Source organism: Gavia stellata, chromosome 7, assembly GCF_030936135.1.
Source record: "Gavia stellata isolate bGavSte3 chromosome 7, bGavSte3.hap2, whole genome shotgun sequence".
Lineage (NCBI taxonomy): Eukaryota > Metazoa > Chordata > Aves > Gaviiformes > Gaviidae > Gavia > Gavia stellata.
The window spans coordinates 31,563,962-31,582,258 of NC_082600.1; the positions used below are offsets into that span (position 1 = coordinate 31,563,962).

Below are 18,297 nucleotides of genomic sequence, written 5' to 3' on the forward strand. Positions count from 1 at the left end.
AGCTGTGTATAGCCACAGACCGCTTCTGTTGGTGGTTACCTTTGGCGGTGAAACATTGCTTTTCAGAAGAATGTTTAATACTAAGGGTAGATGTTTTTAAGGTCCTCTGAGGATGTACTGCAGGTTTTTCATGCTTTATGCTCTATGACCAGTCTTGTGGCATATTAACAGCACGTTGGTTTTCCCTTTTGTGAGACTGCTCTTTGTCTGAGCCGTTTCAGCGTATGCATTGGTATAAGGAGAGACAAGCCTGGTTTCTTTTGAAAGAGCACAAGTTCAAGAGGAGAAAGCAAACAGTATATTGGCCTCTAGCTCTACCAGTTCCAGTCAATTCGGAGAGATGATTTATCATAAGAAATGTATTCAGCACAGTGTTGGAGGGAATAATTAATTTCTTTAAAACTTGTTCGAGTGAATGGTAGTTTTGAGCCACCAGAGAAGATCCCTGAATGAGTTCCTTCTGGTTTTATTGATTTTATTTCCTTCTTCTAACACTGTATTCTGTCTTGGTAATTGGGTCTTAAAAACTTATTCAGATCATGAAATCAAAAGAGAGGAAATATTTTCCCCTCCAAAACAGCAGAGACTAGAAGACAGAAAAAACAATGCTTCTTTTATTTTAAAAAGTCAAGCTGAATGCTGAATACAGTTTTTCACTTTGGTGCGAACTTTTTTTCCTGTCAGCTATCGATAGTTTGAAAAAGATATAAAATATTTTGAAATAAGCAGTGCAGAAATTAGTGGCTGTGCATTTTTTTTTCCCATGGAGAGAATTTTTAAAAACAGGTGTTGCTGTAACCCTTTGCAATAGAAATTTAAGATACTTTATTCACGTATAGATGGCGTATTTTTGTAGGACTAGGATCTCTCTGAACTGCTAAGTTCAGCACTGTTTGGGAAACTATTAAGAGTAACATGGGTTACAATAGAATTGTTGGAACTGTTTAGGATGACAGTGTTTACCTTGATGTCTCCGAGACTCACACCCTGTAAAGGATTTAAAGGCCTTAAACTAGTACGCTTTGTTCTCAGATTTTTGTTTTAATTCCTTCTGGTTTTACTGATATTTATTTCCCTTCTTTTGACGCTGTTGTCTATGTTGGCTCTTAAAATCTTGCTCAGATCATGATATCAAAAGAGAGGAAGTATTTTCTTGTATATTCCAGCTTGGCAGGGGGATTGGTTAATTCTTAAAATGTGAGTGTGGCATGGGATTTGAAGTTCTTATTTTGTTACCGCAAGTATTATCAGCATTCACTATCTCTGAATTCCACATTCATTTGTATATATCATGACTTTTGCTACTGTGATGTAAGTAATTTCTTTTTGTAGTAACAATTATGACCTAAATTTGTTTTTGTTAGAAAAGTAATCAATAGATTTTTGATTTATACCTGAACCAAAAATCAAGGCATTTCATTTCAATTTGCTCCCAAATTCTTTTGTTTTACTCTTTTTTTTCACAACAAGGTTTTAATTAAAAAAATAAATGGAATTTTGAATTGAAATGTGGCCAGTTTTATTTTTAAAGCATCAATAAAAACCCTTGCTTTTCTGAAATGAAACATCTGATTTTGACATATTCTAATATTACTATTACTTAAAGATAGAAAATGTGAATCTTTTCGCCAGATTTAATCTTACTTTGTAGAACATCTCCCTGCAGTTCTGTTTTGTGAATAATTCACTATTCATTAAAAAAAAAAGTTCCTCAGTTGTTTTTGCAGTTTTATGCATTCGCTTATGTCTATGAAATAAGTTCAGTAAGAAATGTTTACATATATCACTTGATATAGTAGGTGATTCTAATGCACAAAGTAAACCAGGCATGCTGAATTTTTAAACTCAGTGTGTGTGAAGCAGTCAGTATCTGGATGGAAAAATTAAATCATTAAGGAAAAATTTGTTTTTCAAAAGAAGAATTAACAAATTAATTAATTAATTAACAAATTAATTAATTTTCAGAAGAAGAATTAACAAAAATATAAAAATTATCAAAAGCTTTATTTATATCTTAAGGGTCTCGTAGCCATGAAAGTAAAGGGAGAAAAAATATGTGACAGACAGGAAAACATGGATGAAATAGGGCAGACAGAGGAATAAATCAATAAATGGAAAGGGCCAGTCACTGATGAAGACTTAAGATTCCCTGGTGGGTGCCCCTTCACGTTTCCTTTCCAAGCAAGCTCAGACCCCATGCAAAGGGTGGACATTTGCTGGGGTAGCTGTGCATCCCGCAGAAGGTTGCCCACCCCCAGACGCCCGACAGCACTACCTCAAGGGGCAGCTCAGGCTGCTGGGAGGTCTGGGACTTTCGGGAGGGTGCTTGATCTGTCAGGGAGGCCATCGCTACACCTATGGTGGAGAAACCACTTTGCTTCTCCACTAGAAAGCGGGCCGGGAAAGCAAAATGTTTGGCTGGCCAAGTTTGAAAAGATGAATAGAGAACATAGTCTTCTAGGTAGGCATTAGGACAACAGTTCCCTGTTCCCAGTTCCCTGTTACTTAACGAGGCCAGACCTGAAGCCAAGGGGACCTTTGAATAAGCTTGGATCCTTACTTCGCAGGCAAATCAACGATCAGTACAAATAGGTTAATATGTAGTTAACACTTGTGGGACTCAAGTGTCCACAAAGCCAAGAACTTTTTGTTCTTCAGCTGCCAGTGGCAGGCGTGGCAGTCTCACATTTTTTTCCATGGATTTGGGGCTCCAAGATATCTGCTTTTATTAGCAGCAGTTGATCTCTCTGTAATGAGGTGACCACATTACGGCTTTGTCAAATTTCATCCCAAGAATGGTACTTCATGTTCAGATTTTCTGTTTATGTCACACAATATCACACAAAGAGCTGCTACAGCCTCAGAAGCTGATTTATTGCAAGTGCTTCTTGCTGAGAAAGATTATTTTTATTTTTTGTGAATATGCATCTTTTTAACTTTTACAGGGGGACATTACATTCTCGACTTTTTTTTTTTTTCGTTTGTACTGCAGCCATTTAATTAACCCTAATTTGTTAAATTAAAATTAAGAATGTTTTCCAGGAAATGATGTTAAAGGAATGCTTAAATATACTTTTTTAATGTTTTTGATCCAAATGCCGACAATTTCTTAAAAGAACATTAGTAGGAGGTCCATTCTTCAGTTTTATAAACATTTTTTCGCCTCACTAAGGCCCACAAGACCTGGGATAAGGCCAATGTAGACCAAAAACAAGTTGGCTGATACATGTGCAGAACTTAAGGCCAATATAAATGCATCTTTGAAATGTATGTGTATGAAAAATCTAGGGAAAACATTTTGAAGAAGACCACCAACAAATAGATCACACAGGAACATTTCTTTCATGTGCCTGAAAGAGAATCATTGCAGAGATGTTTAGACAGTTTTGTTTGTAGATTGTAATTTACTATATAGCAGGAGAGAAACCGGTGTTTTACAGCCTTGTCCAATCTGAGAGATGTGAAAAATAACTCATTATGGCACATGGAGAGAAACCTATTAATTTTTTAAAGATGATTTCATAAGAGAAACCATTGTTAGAATGCAAAAAATACATATCTAGATTTATGATGTTACTTCGTAGTACGTCTTTTAAGAAATGTTTAATCATTTAGCAAATGCTATAAACATTTGCTAAGCTAAACTGATTAAATATGTGTAAGCTATCACTATGAATGCTGTACTTCATCAGAAGATTTTAATAATGCATTAGGTGCTTGAAAGATATCCCAAATATAAGAAAAAACCCACTTCCATCTGGTAGGTAGAAAATGAAAGTGTTGTTGGTAAAAGACCCTGGAGCTGTAACCCATAGTCACGTTCACATGAGTCGTTCTGAAGTCTGTGACAGTAAGCACTGTTCTGCCTTAGCAAGGGTTGCAGATTTGCACTATTTATTAGGATTTATTCTGTACTCCAGTTTTCAAAGGGAAATGTTGCACTAATGCCAGCATTTCTTGGTATCCAGCAAGATTTAGAGACAATGAGTCCTTGCTCTTTCAAAGTCAAACACTCCGTGAAGCAATTCTTTCCCCAGAAAGAGATTTGATCTCATTGTCGCATCTGGCATATGCAAAGCCACATCTAACCATTTTTTTCCTTGCTTCCAGGAGAAAAAAGCCCAAATACAAAAACCCCAAACCAACAACCTCCCCTCACAAACCCAGCTACAAAAAATGTATTATGCTGCAGCTGTCCCTCCCTTGCCAAGTTTCCCTGTTCCGTCCTTTGTTGTTGGAGATAATGCTTTCTTTTAATTTTGAATAATTACTAGATACATATTTTAAGTATTTTTTCCATAATTACCAACTATGACTTTATTCGAAATTCTCTATTCAAGTTTAATGGCATTTAGGATTTTCATTCGTAACTTTGCAATTCAACTGTCAGTAAAAATTCAAAATCCAAACTGGGTAGTGTCATGGGGACATATGTAATACTGAGTTAGCTAAGTTAATTTTCCCATTAGGAAACACAGTGATAAGACATAATTTTGCAGGTTTTTTAAGAAAATAGAATATATATAGTGTATTTCATAGTATAAGTTTTGTCACGTACTTCAAATACAAGATGATCCCCTAATGATGTCAAGCTGTGTTAGATGTGAAGCACATGCATGCCGTTGACAGGTAGAAACTGTAATGATTAAAATGGGAATGTTGGCTATTTTTCTCTGGGAAATAATCGTTACCACCTTATTTTGGACTGCAAGCTTATCTGATAGTTTAGAAGTTAATCACCTTTGGCTTTCTCTGCAGGTAATACAGAAGGCAAAGGAGTAATCTCATTCACTGAAAACCGAGGAAACCAAGGGAGCCTAGCTTTCTCTTAACTCGGGAACCCCTCACTAGTGTGGCGGATATCTGACAGAGGGAAGGAGATGATTTAGGAGATGACAGTCCTCTCTTTCATAAGTAAGTGCCTCTACTGGTCTTATGCCTGTGACCCCATTTGCTGTTTCCTGCCATGCCAGGGTGACCCAGGGATTCTGGCCAGTCATAAATATCCTATCTCCACAACTGGTAGGAAGCAAAGCATGGATTTCCATTGTGTGTAAAGCTGAATTCCACACACCACCGTGGATGCGAGTTGTGGAAAAGGCAGTTGAATGTGTGAGATGATTTTGCATTGAAAGCTGACATCGGGGTGGTGGTATAGCATCAGCCAGATGACAGTTTTCGTATGCTAGGGATAGATCGGATGATACTGGGTAAAGGAACAGTCAGGAAAATTAGAGATGACTCTACAGGTGATGGCGGATTGGAGGAAGTAGACTGTACATGTCAGCATATATACATGCATTGTTTTTTTTGTGGGGGTGTTTAAAAATGATATATGTACTTACATAAATATATATATCTACACATCATATATCGACATGTATTTGTAAAGTCTGGAACCTCCAAGGGTAAATAGGATGGGTTTACAGAAGGGTTTCAGCATGTTAAGGATAACAGAGCAAATAGCATGCAGTGAAAATGTTAGCACTGAAAATTTTAGGGGCAAATTCAAAAGTATTAGCATTGTAGATGAGGCCTATTGCTACAAACTTTTGCTGGAACAGCAGTTGGTTGCAGCTGTAATTTTTTTGTGTCTGATTTTGCTGTGGCAACAAGATGTCACCTGGCATTCAGAAAGAGAAGCAGCGAACTGTTGGCAACGAGGCTGAGACCAAGCGAAGAAAGCACAGAAAAAGGAAGCGGCAGAGAATGAGGTGTTGAAAAAAGATGGCAAGTGGGATACACAAGGAGGGAAAAGGCAGGGAAAAGAGAACTGGCTGGATAGGCTGTATTTCTCATTTCTTTTGCCTGCTTATCGTTTGAAGCATTTGATCTTATTCTACTCTCCTCACATGCTTTGAGGCTTTTGTCCAAACAGGAGTTACAAGAAGGAGTAGGCAGACATGGAGAATATTTATTGACTTAACTGGAGTATAATATTGTTAACAAGGCAAAAGCCTTTTAGCTACATGACGAAGAATCAGGATTAAATAAAACCTCAAATCCTCTCTGGCTGCAATATCAATTCCAGATCAGTCTCAGAGAGTTAGAGTTGTGAAAGCATTAAAAATAATCTAAAAATAAAGATTAAAACAACTAATATTGACATCCTGTTTAGGTACAGAAGCACCGATTGAAATGCTTGTTTTCACAGCTTGTTTTTACAGCCAGTCCTTCAAACAGGCAGCCAGGGGCCAATGACTATTGAAAAATGCATGGAAGAGCTGAAAGAAAAGCCAGTCTGAGGATATGGGCTTTTTCCTCGTTGTTGCCTTCTGAGCTAGGAATCTTCCTCTTTATTAAAAAAATTCCTCATAGCAGCTAGTTACCAGAAGCCTGGAGAAGAGAGCTGCTTCTGAGAAAGAAGGATAGGACTCATCTATCAATAAATAAAGGAGAGAGCGTCTTAGGAAAAAGTTTTATCTTCCTCCTTCCAGTGTTTATTCAGTGTTTATTGTGCAAGTGCATATACCCCTGTTCGGTCTCTGTGGATGGGAATGCACTGACAAGTCTCAAGTACAGCTCTACTCTCCCATTTTTCAGAGTGGTGCCCCTCTTCATTCCTGAGGGAAAGTGGCTTCTTTTTTTGGTGTGCACATATTTTTACTTTTATCTGAAAGGTATTACTGTTTCCTGTCTGTGACACCATCATTAGAAAAGTGGTCTAGAAGGTGCTGTGTTACTAGCACTGGAGGCAAGTGCTTCTGCTGTGGATAGCTGCCATCCAGTTTATTGGCAGAGATTCCTCTTGTGAATGTCTCTGACACCCCGTGATTTGGCTTTGATGGAGTCCTTTAGAAGAGGCACTGAATTATACTGAGAGGATAAAGAAAGTGAGGAAAATAATAGTTATTTAATATTGCAAGGCATCTTCTCTGTGTGTATATTTAACCACAGGGACACAAAAAGAAAGGAGAAGTATTTTAATGATTTTTAAGCATTTTGGAACTTCATTGTTCTGTCATGGGTATGACAGAAAGACCTGTATTCTTTCCGCTGCGTATATTGTACATGCAATTGTTAAACACTGATGTAGTTTCACAATATTCTGCCTTTAGGGGCAAAGCCAGATTAAAGGGTCCTCTGTGTTCCCCCCTGCCCCGTGCTGTTGGTTACCTGTTATCCTCTACTACCACGCACCCCCATGCGCACAATGGCTTGTGAGGCCACCCTGACATGATCTGAAGGGATCCAGGTTAAAAATAACACTCCAGAAGGGTTATTTTCAGCAATCCGGTTTACCTTGTGCTCCCACAAGCAGTTGTTGTGGCATAGCTGGAGGGGGGAAGCTGCAGCGGAAGAGCAGGACCACGCAGCCGGAGGTGGGAAGGAGCAGCTGATGCCAACGTGTTGTGGCCTGGTGCCAGCAGTCCCAAATGCAGGATGGACTCTACTGCCATTAACACCTTTGCAGCTATGGGTTTGATCCTGTTCTTGCTGAAAACAATAAGCTTCTTTTCACTGGTGTTAACCAGGGGCATGAAGGAGGTGGTCTTCTCCTCACCTCAACTCACTAAAACTGCAAAGGTCGTTTGCTGTCGGATTTTTTCTCTGAGAATGCTTTTCTCCGAGAATTAATAGTTCTACAACCATCTTACATGAACCACTCTTTTCCATATTTGCGTATCGGATTGTTTGTGTTGATTGCATATTTGCATGTAAAATTAGAAATCTGCAGTGAAAAATTAGCAACTGAGAATATTCTGCCATAAACCAATACAAAACTCACTTCTGATTTGAGTGCACAACTAAAGCAGATATTAAAAATTAATAAAAGGTTTTGGATGTGTTTAAGATATTTGAAATCTCAGCTGTGTGGATTTTCTATGTAAAAAAAAAATCTGTTTCTGAATCACAAAATTGACTAGATAAAAAGAATTTATAAAATTATTTTTAAAAATAGTTTTTAATTTACAATTTTTAAATTTTAAATTTTAAAAATAGATATTTTGGGCATATTCACTTAGTCGCTTTTAAATTAACTGAATCTTTTTTAAAAAATATTTATTCTCTTGAGCTGGGACTTATATCTTGCATGTCACTTAAGTTTCACATGACAGAGTATTTTTCTAATATTAAAATTGGAAATATTTATATACAGTCCACTTGTCTGGGAACAGAAAGCCTGTGAAGGTGTGTGAGAACAGGCAACATGAATTCACTCGGTTTGGGTGGGTCCTTAGTAAGCAATGCCTGCCCTCCAACCTGACCAGCTGGACAGATTTAGAAACCACTGTACAAATCAAAAGCTTTGGGCCCAAAGAAAAAGCAGGAGAGGGAGATGTATCTCATTTCATTATGAGTGTTAAAAAATATGTGGTCTTTTGATTTTTTCCTGCTCAGTTATTTAGTATGAAAATACTGCTTGTATTAGTCTTGTTATAAATTAAGAACTTCCATAACTTCCAACTCTTCCCTGTCTCATAGTCTTGTGGTTACAAAGTCTGGTTACACCTTGTCTTCTGGACTTCAAATATATTCATTCTCGAGCTTCAATTCATAAAATTCTCCTGAATCATTTTGATATCATCAAACCCCTTCATCTATTCTCTGCCCTTTATCTGCTCTGGTGGAGGAGCATGGTCATCCACAGGCACATCCAGCACTTGAATCAGAGGAGATGAGATTTCCTCCTTGGGTTGCATCAGCTGCCTCCTCCAAGTTGACCTGTTTCACATGTTGTGCACAGCAGCCTCTTCTCTGTGGAGAGACAAATTTCCTTGTCTCCCCGTGTTGGCATCAGGTTGCTCATGTCTGCTCTGTTGGATCTGCAACAGCTGTATCCTCCTGATGATATGTATAGAGCAGTCAGAAACTGATCCTGGGGATTAAAAAACAGTAGGTCTTGTGTATAATAGGTGCCGACCTACACGGGGATGAATTTCCAACCCTCTGACCACCTGTCACTCCCATCAAGTGCCGTGGGAGTTAACAAACCTTACAGGATTTGGCCCAGGAATAATGGGAGCAATTTGTAAAATGGGTTGTCAGATGTGAAGTTCCCCATGCAAACTGTTACCAGTCTGCAAAGCTGTGCGCAGAAAAGTTGAGATGCTGATAGAAAACTTGATCCTGATGCTGCAAAACTGACTGGCTATCAGTGTGGGTATCAAAATAATTTCTATTGCTTCCATTGCATTTCAGCAATGTTTAATCAGGAAATTATTTTAAAGCTATACTAAAAGTAAATTCAAACAAAATACCTGCTGGTAAAATTATTAAAGTTGCCGTTGATGTCTTTTATTATACTTGGAAAAATGTTAACTGACATTCCAGTAAAAATGGGGTTCATTTTACTGTTTTGTCATTATTGGTGCTAGGATACATACAGCTTCAGCGGTGGGAGAGTTCGTTACTTTTCTTAGTGCAGATGCTATTTCATGGAGGGAGCAGAGATATGGGAAGTTATATTTCTGTAGATCTTTAAGTATACATCAATAGAAGGATCATGTTTTTTTTAAAAGGAAGATAATGGGCCAAAAGTGGAAAGTTAAGCATCTTACAAGTATTGTTGAAGAAAGAGGTCTATGATGTTGCCATTTTGGTGAGGCTGTTACAGTGCCCGTGATATCTGCAAAAATAATCTGTTGACAGGCACTCAGAAAAATGAATAGAAAGAAGCCAACAATCAGTTATAAAATACTGCTTCTAAAAACACATTTCTAACGCTGATCTCTTCATTCAAAACAGCAGCAGAGGCTAAGCTCATCTGAGATCAATTCTGATATTGAGAATTACTTGGAAGAAACTTAGAATTTAGCTTTTAAAATTAAGAAAAGAAAACTTCACAAAAGGAGTGCTAGTGGTCAGGAATGGCTTTTGAGTTCTGAGATGATTTACTGCAATGGTAGGAGATAATACTGAATATCAGTTTAAAATATTTTGGTTTTTTTTAATAACAAATGACATTCCTGATTCCTGAGAGCATCTCGGAAGGAAGCTCTGCAGTAACGTAGGGGTGATTCAGCAGAGGTGTGGAGTTTCTGGTCACATAAGGCAAACTGACTTTAATGCAGCTCTGGTATGGTCATCGTCATGATTAATTATACTCTGAATTTCAACATCACACTTCGCCTTACTTTGCTAAAACCTGTGGCCCATCTTCCTTAGTTGCATGTGCCTCTCTTGCCCCAGTTTCCTTCCTGGAAAGAGGTGTCTAAGTGTAAAAATAGGTGACTATAAGTGTTTCTAGATGCTTGCAGTCAAATCCAAACTACCCACTACATTCAAGCTGACTTGCAGCCTGAAGCAAGCCAGCTGGATCAGTAAGCGGTGAAAATCCATCAGGGGAAAAGGGAGAAGGGGAACAGAATGGGTCTAGTTCAAATTCAGACTTCACAACGTACACAGACATGGCTGTGTTCTTGTCCATAGAAACAATCTGAACACCTATATGAACACAGGTCATTAAAAATATGGATATAGTCTATATGTCTAGAAACCTAACTCAAACCTAACAGAGAGTTTTAACTTAAGAGAAAAAGGTTTAACTTTCTCAGCTTATAAGAAGGTTTTCATACTTTGTTCTCAAAAGTAAAATCCAATGACACTTCTCTTCTTAGGCTTCATAAATACAGACAGATTTATATGCAAATGTCCTCTTGTAACTAATCCTGGAGCCCTGTGTCTGCCAAACTGCCAGAACTTCACCCAACAGCTACAAGGCTTGGCGGAGGAAGACATACATATGCACAAACACACATATATATAGGTTTACAGAACATTCTGCCATCATATTACTCTGCGGTCTGGAAAGAAGTGGTGCTTGAAAGTTTATAAAATGTTACTAAGAAACTCTTGCGTTATAATGTAGATACATTCTACCATAGGAATTAGAAATAATTCACAGTATTAGAGTATGATAGGTCAACGGTTACATTTCTCACGTGTTGGTGAGAGGTACAAAGAAAGAGGTGAAACAATTTGTTTGCAAGAATACTGAAGATTACTAGCTTCTGTGGTTTTCTGATCATCAGGACAAACTATAGTTTCTGACAGGGCCAGATGGAGCTGCTGTCTGGACTGGCAGCACAGATCCTCGTCAGCAGTGTAGAGGCCTCTAGCCTTGTTGGCCTTGATCTCTTGCAGAGCTTGCATCAGTCCTCTCTGCTGAACCACGCAGCCTGCTCTTGGGAGATGGGGGCTGTGTTACTAGCTTTGCTAGTTTTGGAAAAAAGTCAGCTAACCTCTCTATAACTCAGTTTCCTCATATCTAAAACGGGGATAATAATTCTCTGTTTGGTGAGGCTGCTGTAAGACATGAGTGCTTGCACATGTTGCTGCTGTTATTTGGGAGTCTGGGACCAGCATGATGGGAGTACTCTGAGAGACTTAGAGACCAGGCAAAACCTCAGAACTACAAACACTTATTTATGGTCAGATAATAGGTAATTTTTCTGTTAACTGCTAAAAACCAGATGTTAATCAATTTATTAGTCAGTCCTTATGTATATGATGATGCAAATCTGAAGCCACATCACTGGCTCTGATGGCTTCGGTGGTGCTTCCCTCTGAGACTGAGATGGCTAGGCTCAAGAGCTTTTCCCCGAGGGAAGCTTTCCCGAGCTCCATGGTGTATCACTGATGTTTATATATACTTTTCCATGGGTCAAGATCTGTCTGGTCTAAAGGATTGTTTTCTCCTTTCATGGATCAGCCTCGGTTCTGGCTTGTCGAGGGATGTGTTACCAGCTGGGTACCGCTGCTTGGGTGCCAGCCTATTCCAGCTTGTGCAGAGCAGTGTTACCTGCTGGCAGGTTGTGTGCCAGTTCTCTGATTCCTTCTAATAGTTGTGGACTGGGTACTGTTAACTTCGTTTTAACAATTTTTATGTGCCTATGCCAAACAAGCAGATATTACAAGATATATTTTGCTTCCTACTCTAAATCAGTCTTGTAGTAAGTCTGGGTTAAAGACAAACAGAAATAAAGCGCAAATAGGCCTTCATGCTACATTGAGATCATCTGATGAAAACACTATAGAAATGTAAAATATTAGTGTGGTAGCATAAGAATATAACATTATGAATAGGGATATAGAAAACATAGTTTAAAAATACAGTAGAAAATGAAACATCACTAGTGCTTGAAATGGGATGGCATGCAGAGCTATGACACTTTGCTACATTTTTGAGTACTAACATAAAGTAGTTTCCTACTACTTGTACTATGTACTAACATAAAGTAGTCTTCAAGTACATTGGAGGCAAAAAGAAACTAGAGAAAATGTGGGCCCACTGTTGAATGTGACAGGTGCCATGGTGACAGATGATGCAGAGAAGGCGGGAGTTACTGAATGTCTCCTTTGCTTCAGTCTTTACGGCTCCAGCCAGCCCTCAGGAGTCCCAGACTTTGGAGATAACAGAGAAAGCCTGGAAGAAGGAAGACGTTCCCTTGGTTGAGGAGGATCATGTTAGAGACCAGTTAAGTAAACTGGACATCCACAAATCCATGGGTCCTGATGGGATGCACCCGTGAGTGCTGAGGGAGCTGGCAGAAGTCATTGCTGGGCCACTCTCCATCATCTTTGAAAGGTCCTGGAGAACAGGCGAGGTGCCTGAGGACTGGAGGAAAGCCAATGTCACTCCAATCTTCAAAAAGGGCAAGAAGACCCAGGAAACTACAGGCCAGTCAGCCTCACCTCCATCCCTGGAAAGATGATGGAACAGCTCGTTCTGGGCATCATCTCAAAGCATCTGGAGGAAAAGAAGGTTATCAGAAGTAGTCAGCATGGATTCACCAAGGGGAAGTCATGTCTGACCAATCTGATAGCCTTCTACAATGGCATGATTGGATGGATAAATGAGGGGAGGGCAGAGGATGTTGTCTACCGTGACTTCAACAAAGCTTTCCACACCATCTCCCACATCATCCTCATAGACAACCTTAGGAAGTGTGGGGTAGCTGAATGGACAGTGGGGTGGATTGATAACTGGCTGATAGATAGAGCTCAGAGGGTTGTGATTAGTGGCACAGAGTCTGTTTGGAGGTCTGTAACAAGTGGTGTTCCCCAGGGGTCAGTACTGGGTCCAGTCCTGTTCAACATATTCGTCAATGACCTGGGTGAAGGGATAGAGCGTGCCCTCAGCAAGTTTGCTGATGACAGAAAACTGGGAGGAGTGGCGGACACACCGGAAGGCTGCGCTGCCATTCAGCGTGACCTGGACAGGCTGGAGAGTTGGGCAGAGAGGACCCTTATGAAATGCAACAAAGGCAAGTGTAGGGTACTGCACCTGGGGAGGAATAACTCCCTGCAGCAGTACAGGTTAGGGGCTGACCTGCTGGAGAGCAGCTCTGTGGAAAGGGACCTGGGCGTCCTGGGGGACAACAGGATGGCCACGAGCCAGCAACGTGCCCTTGTGGCCAGGAAGGCCAATGGCATCCTGGGGTGCATCAAGAAGAGTGTGGCTAGCAGGTTGAGGGAGGTTATCCTCCCCCTCTACTCTGCCTTGATGAGGCCGCATCTGGAGTACTGTGTCCAGTTCTGGGCTCCCCGGTTCAAGAAGGACAGGGAACTGCTGGAGAGGGTACAGCAAAGGGCTACAAAGATGATTAGGGGACTGGAACATCTTTCTTATGAGGAAAGGCTGAGGGACTTGGGCCTTTTTAGTCTGGAGAAGAGAAGACTGAGGGGGGATCTTATAAATGCTTATAAATACTTAAGGGGTGGGTGCCAGGAGGATGGGGCCAGTCTTTTTTCAGTGGTGCCCAGTGACAGGACAAGAGGTAACGGGCACAAACTTGGTCATAGGAAGTTCCACCTGAACATGAGGGGGAACTCCTTTACTTTGAGGGTGGCAGAGCACTGGAACAGGCTGCCCAGAGAGGTTGTGGAATCTCCTTCTCTGGAGATATTCAAAACTCGCCTGGACGCATTCCTGTGCAACCTGCTCTAGGTCAACCTGCTCTGGCAGGGGGGTTGGACTAGATGATCTCCAGGTCTCCAACCCCATCATTCTGTGATTCTGTGATAAATACTTCCTACTTTGTGGAGGGAAAAATGGCTTGCACCTGTACTGTAGAGGAGTTAATCTCTGCAGGTTTGATTTCTGGTGTGTCCTGTCTGTGTCTCAGGCGAATTGCAAGTGTGTGCACTATCCCATTGCACGTTGTTTTCGTGCAGAAGGAACTGTAAGGGCGTCAGCATGGAGGAATATAAAATCCTCCCTAATCGATTCCCCTGGATAGTCAGCTAACCAGGACTGTGGAAACCCACTTGCCCTAATGCTGGGCTGTGCCCCCTACACTGTGCACCTAACACCAGGACTAAGAAGTGCACTGTGGAGCATCACTGCCTTACAGATACAGCCAGCGAGAACTGTATCATGGCAGTGACTTATCTCACCTCTTTGCTTCAACTAAACTTGAATTTGTTCCCCCTATTTTTTTTCTTCAGTTCAAGCACCCCAGCGTGCAGACATGGTGGCTGACCCTTGCCCAGCAGAAGGGGCTGCAGCCACTGGATCTCAGGGCACACAGCCTCAGCTGGTATAGATTGACGTAAATGAGGTTCTAGCAATTCACTTCAGCTGAAGATCCCCTTTGTCTGCTAGTTTGTTCCATAACCCTTTCTGCAGTTTGGTTAAGTAGTTTCTTTTTCTTTTCAGCTAAGTGAAAATCTCTAGGCTCAAACAACCTTTTTTTTTGCTAAATCTCTGTTGAAATAATTGCTGTATCTAAGGTCATTCTGAAGATTTGGATGTAAACACCTCACAGTAAGTCATTGTCTGTTTTACTTGTTTTATATCATGTTGCATTAAATCTGTTGACGTTTAGTCATTCCAAATGCACTTTTTATGCAAGCAGAAGGTGTAAAACATGTAGTATGAGAACTTCCTATGTATTTGGGTGTATTTCAGTGAAATAGTATACCTAAAATAAATAAATGTAAGTGATGCTTGGGGGTTTTTTTCCCCTGTTAGGCCATGCAGTGAAAAGCTGTAGTATTCCTTCATGCTATTTCTGGTCATGTAACATTCTTAAAATAATTGGAAGTTAATTTTGGTAGCTATCTTAAAAAAAATCTTTTTTTTTTCAAATGGTAATTTTGCAACATCCATAAGCTTGGTTAAAAAAAATTATTCCAACTTGGGAAACTGACATTCCTGACTGTGATAGATCCATTTATCTGAGTTTTCAGGTCCCCTGGTGCTTAAAAGTTTCCATAGCTAGTCCCCCAAAATGTTTCAGTCCATGGAGGCTAGAAATCATTTAAACACATTTAAATATTTTAGAGAAAAGGTTGAGAAGGAGTAACATGGCAGGATAATAAAAAGGACTGGAAGAAAAGAGCAGTGGGAAAAGTTATGAGATCAAAGCTTGGCACTGGTTCAGTCACTTGATTTGCTGATTTCAGTTATCAAAGTGCTAATGTAGTTTTCTGTGAAATATTCTCTTATATAAAGCTTTGTTTCTAGTGATGATTTAGCACTTCAGCTAAGTAGTAGTTAGAATTATTGATTATGGTCTTCTACGTGAGGAAAAAGTCTTGGGCTGTGATACCTGGGAAGACAGGAATGAACAATACTGTGGAGAAATGGGTGCTTGTAAATAAGGAGAGGGTGTAAATGGAGCCATTTCACTTCTTGTAGAGAAGCTGGGGAAGAGTCCAAGAAGCATTCTTGAGTTATTTTGAAGATTAAAGGATTAAAAGGATTAGAGTGGTACCAATTTTGGAAAATTTACCTAGCACACAATCTTTAACTCTTTCTCCTATGTTTCCAGGCTGGTAAAGTAAATGGAGAATTTCAACTCCATCTTTGCAAGCGTGAGGGAGGTGCTAGTGAAAAACAAGCAGTAGTAACCACGTTGAGGGGGGTCTCTTTTAATCAGTTGTATACTGTGGAAAGGAGCAAGCCTTGGTAAAGTAAAGGGAAAGGAGTACCGTGCATTTTCTGTGCGCCCTACGTGCTTCATCGTGAACAAGGCAAAATGAACAGTGCATGCTATACCTTCTAGTGTTAGAACAGGTCCATTGCTCTTCAGATCCTTGTAAAATTCTTGCTATAAACCCATGAAAACCACATTTCTGACTTCTCTGGGGATGATTGCTCCACCAACTGTACTGTACCCTGACATACCTCTGATTATATCTACCTGAATGAGAGTTCTGTTGGGAGCTAGCCAGTTATCAGCAGCCTTTACTTAGATGGATTGGAGATAAGGAGGAGGGGGAGAGGCATGCAGGTGTAAGTCTTCACTGGTTAGAAAGAGGAGATCTGCATCAAGTAGCAAATACGTGATCCAGCTGTAACAAATCAGCTTTACCTGTGATCTACCAGCTGCTTTTCAATTAGTATCATCTTTGTCACCAGATTTCATGCTGTCAGTCAAATTGCTATTGAGCCACAGATTTCTAAAAGGCTTCCTATCTGAAAGTGATTTTATTGATATAAAAATAAAACCATTACAAAGACCATATTTTAATGGGATTCATTGTTTGTGCAATTCAACCAAAGGCATGTTTATTTGATTTTTCATGAGACTGGTTGTTATGGGTTATGCTATGACATGTTGTTATATGTTGCATTTTACTGCAATTACATCCTTCAGTCAAACTATTTACTTAATGTATTTAATAGAGGTAATTTTACTCTTTGAGTAAAAAAGATAAGAACGTAATATAAATCTAAGACCAGTGGGACTGAGGGAGTGGAAAAAAATGAAAATTACAGTTTTCGGAGTTCCAGGAGCTAAATTCAAGCCAAGCTCCTTTCAGATCTTTGGCTCTGAGGGTTGTCTTCTGGGGGGATCTCTAGAGTACCGTGTCACCAGATCTGCTCTACTTAATGTAGAGTTAGCCCTGAAGTCTGTGGGGTTTTGGTGCATGCTCTGAAGAATGCTCCAGTTTCTGAGGTAAGTGCTTTGGATTAGTTTATACCCTTCTTGGAAAGTCTTATAGTGCTGATGGAAGCACACTGCAGTGCCCAAGTGGTCCCACAAGTCCTCATATTAACAAAAAAAGCCTTGTTTAGCATTTGCTTTCCTGCCTCTTTTGTGCCCTGTGACCACAGCAGTGTGGCATAAGGGATTAAGCCTCACAGTTTTCCAGACTCTTCTTTGCATTTGCTGCATCCTGCTGTTGTTGCAACTGGTTACTGTAGTGTGAATTGCACGATGGAGCATCCCTCAGAGCTGCTGACACCCTGTAGAGCAAAGGGCTCTGAGTGATTGATGGCCTGGAGTTCAGGATCACTGGTCTCTCCTTAACCCTAGACGTTGAAGGCAGATGTCCTTGCCCTGCATAAATCAGCTCAGCTCTGGCTTTTTTTCCAGGAGGTTTCTTTCCAGGGTCTAAGTCCTGGTTGACACCAGCCATCTTCTGAGTAGCTGTCAGCTATAGCAGTGGGAGAATAGAGAATCAATGTAGAATGTGGCAAAAGGCAAATTCTTTGCAATGCCTGGAAGTACACATGCTTTTGATGGTTTTGATGTTAAATCAGACAGGAGAAAAATGACATATGAACTAGAGGAAAAAGGACAGCACTTTGCAGGGTTTATCTGGAAACAGAAGTGATGTGAAAATATTAGGTTTTACTGTGTACTAATACCAATATTGCCCTCTGACAACAGTGGAATTGTTGTTATGTAAATCCCTTTTTCTTCTTGCATCTCCCCCAATATGTTCATCAACCTCATAACTAGGTCATGAAAAAAAATTAGGTGGGATTAAGAAAATCAGTTTGTGCAAATAAAGTTATTTTTTATATTTTGGTTTTAGTATCTCTCATAATGGCAAGTAACTTCACTGACTGTGGCTGCAGTGTTCAGTGTGCATGTTATTAAAAACTTACTGTTATTGTTATGCTCACTAAGCTTTAATAGAAAACAGCATTTTTAGGACGTGGATAACTCCAAATTTATAAGCAGCCAGAAAAAAATCAGACATTGAAAAAACATCATGTTTCAGGAAAAATGTAGGTGGCCCTCCATCCTTATTTCATTGTACTGTTTATTTATTTGATTTTTTCCTCATTTCTCAGTGACAGTTTGTTTGACTTTTAAAATTACACTGGTCCAAGATTATTATTGTTATTAAATTACTGATAAACTCTATCCTATTCAAACAAGTTGCGAGGAGTACTTCTCACCTGACAGTCTCAATAATAACTGGTCCTCCAGCAAGAGTTGAGCAAAATTATCTCCTTTATTGTGATAAAGATCTACTCAGTATTTTCAAATGAAATTTAGGAATGCTATTTAGTTTGCTCAACATCTAGTAATAATTTCATTCCCAGCCTTAGTCCCCAAACCACTTTTGCTTTATTTTAAGTGTGATTCAAGTTTATCACCTGTTTGT

The 18,297-nt window shown here is 39.8% G+C and overlaps 1 protein-coding gene across 1 annotated transcript in view; it reads right to left on the minus strand.

Moving 5' to 3' along the window:
• COCH (cochlin) overlaps nt 1-17,316 on the minus strand; it is a 47,277-nt gene extending 29,961 nt beyond the window's left edge. The window contains 1 exon segment of the mRNA XM_059819548.1: nt 17,040-17,316. Coding sequence (XP_059675531.1) covers nt 17,040-17,316 — 277 coding nt within the window.
• Between the last annotated feature and the right edge of the window lie 981 nt (nt 17,317-18,297).